The following is a 4,091-nucleotide window of genomic DNA, read 5'->3' on the forward strand; positions in this document are numbered from 1 at the left end:
TATGTCACAAACACACCAACGTTGCAGAAGCACGGCACCACAAGGTGTTTATTAATTTGTGAAACCGATCCATTTGATCTGTGTAATAACGACACAAACCTTAGCTCACGCAAGGACAACCAGAATGACAGCGAATACTCCTCACTGAAAAGGTTGTCCATAGAGCAGTCTCAACATGGTGTATAGTCCTACTACAGTTATTGTTAAAACCCCACATGGAAACGTGAACGTGTCTGTAGTTCTACACGAAAGGTGGACTGAAAGCCATGGTCAATGAAGACCAAATAAAACGTGTTTGTTCCCGAGACTAACCATTTAGAGCCTGCTAGCTACTTGATAGCCTGTTAGCTACTTTATAGCCTGCCTGAGTAAGAGCCAGCATAGAGGGTCGAGTATCTGCAGCCAGAGCCTTATATACATTCCCATCTACGGCTCTGGTGAGAGCCTTGTTCCCTAACAAGTTACCCAGCACGGTAGAACCAACGGTGATTGGTCGCAATGTCCCTCAAATTAAGTTAAATAGAATTAAGTTTTGGCCAGTCGCTGCGTTTCAAACTGGTGTAACATCTTGTTACGGGTAGACAGACAGGCTAGCAGTAGCTAGCAGCAAGTAGCTACAGAGATACGACAGCATCTCTGGTAGCTAATTTTGGCTTGCGCTAACTAACTTGGTGTTAGGTAAACAACTTCATGAACACTACGCTACGCGACTCAGGCCCTAAAGGCACATTGTACGTTCAGTCTATTAGTTTCTTTATTGTGCGTTCCCAGGCCCTTTGAACATTTAATCACGCCTGGTGTGATCTCAAAGTGCTGGCATTTGATGTGCGCTAGGTACAATGATCCAAATACTTCTTTGTAATTCGCCTTTATTTGTGACGTGAAAACATTATACCTAAATGCTTTCGTTTCACCTCGCCACCCAGAGGCCGACAAGCAGCCCAGCACAGCCACTAGACGTAAAATAAACTCTTGAATCAGGAGGTGGTTATACGTGCTGTAGTTTGCATTTTTTTTTTTTTACTGTAAGTAAACTACTAGTGCCGTATATTTACAGAAATATACAGGCTTATCTATATGATTTTGACTATTTTTATATAGAGACATACTATAAATTATTTACAATTTATATGTACAATTATTATTTGTTTGTTTTTTTACAATGTCTGAAAATAGATTTAGTTTGTATCAAATATTTATTTTCTAAATATGTCTGTATTAGATTGCAACTGCTTATGCTACCCAATTTAACTTGTGTCACATTATTTTCCTCCAATGCAGATGGATGTGCCAACAGGAAAGACACGAGCCAAAAGTGCAGTGTGGGACTACTACAGCCAGTCAGGTGGTGTAGGTAAAGCAGTTTGCAATGCATGCAAAGTCTCGGTCAGCACTGGCGCTACAGTGGCTAAAACGGCCAATACATCTAATCTATGGTCCCATCTCAGAAGTCACCATAAAGAATTATATGAAGCGGCAAAGAAGGAGCAGCGCGAAATGGAATCTCAGAAAGCACCATCACACCAGCCTACAGTGGCAGACCTGTTTCAGCGACAAAAACAGTGGGCCAATTCAGATGAGAAGTCTAAGCAAATAGATCAACTTTTTGCAGAAATGATAATTACTGACAACCAGCCATTTTCCGTTGTCTCTGATGTTGGTTTTCAGCGCCTTGTGGCTGCTCTTAATCCAAGATATGCACTTAAAAGCGAGAAGTTTTACCGCACTGAAAAGATACCTGCAATCCATGCAAAGGTTGTGCAAAAGATAAAAACCCTTATCCAACCAGAGAATGCTGGGTTCCCATTGGCGTTTACCACAGACTGCTGGTCTGGAACAACAGAGTCCCTAATGAGCCTGACATGCCACTTCATTACCAATGAGTGGGAGAGGAAGCAAGTTGTTTTGAACACGACGGTCATGGAAGGATCCCATACAGGGCAGTACATCAAGGATAAATTCCTTGAAATGATTGAGGAATGGCACATTGACAAAGAGCGCATAGCCCTTGTCCTTCGTGACAGTGGTGCCAATATGATGAAAGGCATGAGGCTTGCTGAAGTGCCAGACCTCAGCTGCACTGCTCACCAGTTGCAGCTTGTTGTAAATGATGGCCTGTCCTGTCAGAGAGCAGTGATTGACACAATTGCTACAGTGAAGCATTGTGTCACACATTTTCATCATTCTGTCCTGGCCAAGGACCGTTTGAAAACAATTCAGCAAGAACTTGGCCTTCCAGTCCACCAGTTCATACAAGCAGTTCCAACCAGGTGGAACTCAACACTGCACATGCTGCAGAGAGCACTGGAGCAGAAAAGAGCATTAATTCTCTACTCTGGGGAGTATGGGGGGTTTGCTGCTCCAAGTGCTCACCAGTGGGACCTGGTAGCTAATCTTGTGGAGACCCTGATTCCCATTGAGGAGGTCACGCTGGAGGTGAGCAGCAGCAGTTCCTCTGCGTCCTCAATCATTCCATGTGTCAGTGTGTTGAAGATGCTGCTGGAGGATGAAGGACCCAGAACAACCGGGATCAAAACTCTTCGGCAAGGTATGAAGGAAAGCCTCATCAAGAGGTTTGCAAAGCTTGAAGAAACCAAGCATGTTGTTCTGGCCTGTCTGCTAGATCCACGTTACAAGAATAATGCCTTTTCCTCTGACCACACAATAGAGAAGGCGAAGCAGTGGCTCAAGGATGAAGTAGAGAGTGCCTCGGCGGAGGCACATGATGAAGAAACAGCACAGGAGGTTGATGTGGCGCAAGAGGCCGAAGCAGAAGAATACACTGCAGAACAACAGGCCCGAAAAAAACAGAGGAGAAATGAGGCACCATCTGGCAGCCGGATAGATGCCATCTTCAGCTCTTTGCTAGGACCACGAGAGGCATCGGCCTCAGATGCTGGGCTTGATGAGGAGGTGAGGTTGTATCTCATGGAGCCAATCATTGACCGCCGAAAGGGGGATCCACTCCAGTGGTGGAAGCAGAATGAACAACGATTTAAGCTTCTGGCTAAACAAGCCAGGAAGTTTCTGTGCGCACCGCCCTCATCGGTTCCCAGTGAGAGAGTCTTCAGTGAGATCTCTCTGATCTACTCGAAGAATAGGAGAAGCCTCACTGGGCAACATGCCGAGCAGCTGTGCTTCCTGCACTATAATGTTCTTTTACTTAATTGGCAATATTAGGCTTGGGCATTAAACCAGCCTATGGTTCATTGCAAAGTAGTTCTACAGTGATGTTTTACTAATTTCTCATAGCAGGGAGTGATTTTATTTTTTATTGATGATTATTTATTTATTGATTTATTTATTTTTTCCCAGTTTTATTCTATGTTAAGTTATTCTAAGTTAAGTTCGGCTTTATTTTACAAATGCTGCTGGCAGCTCCCTGTACTTAAAATGTTTACTATTAAAAACACTTAATGGAAGTTCGAGTCAGTGTGTGCCATTTTTAATTTATTTGAGAATTTTTTTCTTCTATTTATCGGTTGCACATATCGGTTATCGGCCTCCCATTTTCATATATATCGGTATCGGTATCGGCCCTGAAAAAACCATATCGGTCGGGCCCTATTTAAAAGTCATCAGGCCTTCCCTGATCACGGGGTGTGACCAATGGGACAGGACAGGGCCCCTCCCCTGAAGCCCAATCTGAAAGTAATCTGTTGCCGCCGGCAACCAGACAGGACTGCGGCAAAACCAGTCTGCCAGTGGTTCACCGCTGTCATCCCCCCCTTTCCCAGTCCATCTGCAGAGAGAGAGAGAGAGAGAGAGAGAGAGAGAGAGAGAGAGAGAGAGAGAGAGAGAGAGACAGAGAGAGAGAGAGAGAGAGAGACAGAGAGAGAGAACAAGAGCGAGAGAGACGGAAAGAGAGAAAGAGAGCGAGAGAGAGACAGAAAGACAGAGACAGAGACAGACAGAGAGACAGAAAGAGAGAGAGAACGAGAGCGAGAGAGACAGAAAGACAGAGAGAGAGAGCAACAGGAAGTGAACACAGGGGGGGGGTGTGTGTGCGGGTGTGTGTGTGCAGGGGAGGGGATGTCTCAGAGAGATCAGAGCTTCCCCTGCAGGATCGGTGGCGGTCGTGTCCCCAGTGG

General features: G+C 45.1%; 1 protein-coding gene across 1 annotated transcript; it reads left to right on the forward strand.

The window, feature by feature from the left end:
• The first annotated feature begins 299 nt into the window (after positions 1-299).
• LOC132457318 (zinc finger BED domain-containing protein 4-like) lies at positions 300-3,567 on the forward strand. Its single transcript, XM_060051564.1, has one exon. The coding sequence runs from the start codon at positions 1,276-1,278 to the stop codon at positions 3,178-3,180; it is 1,905 nt and encodes a 634-aa protein (XP_059907547.1). The 5' UTR covers positions 300-1,275; the 3' UTR covers positions 3,181-3,567.
• Positions 3,568-4,091: the final 524 nt, after the last annotated feature.

This window comes from Gadus macrocephalus, chromosome 1, assembly GCF_031168955.1.
Source record: "Gadus macrocephalus chromosome 1, ASM3116895v1".
Taxonomy (NCBI): Eukaryota; Metazoa; Chordata; class Actinopteri; order Gadiformes; family Gadidae; genus Gadus; species Gadus macrocephalus.

Bases quoted from the DNA above. Each gene is read 5' to 3' on its own strand.
- LOC132457318 (XM_060051564.1), top strand. From the start codon at position 1,276: ATGCAGATGGATGTGCCAACAGGAAAGACACGAGCCAAAAGTGCAGTG.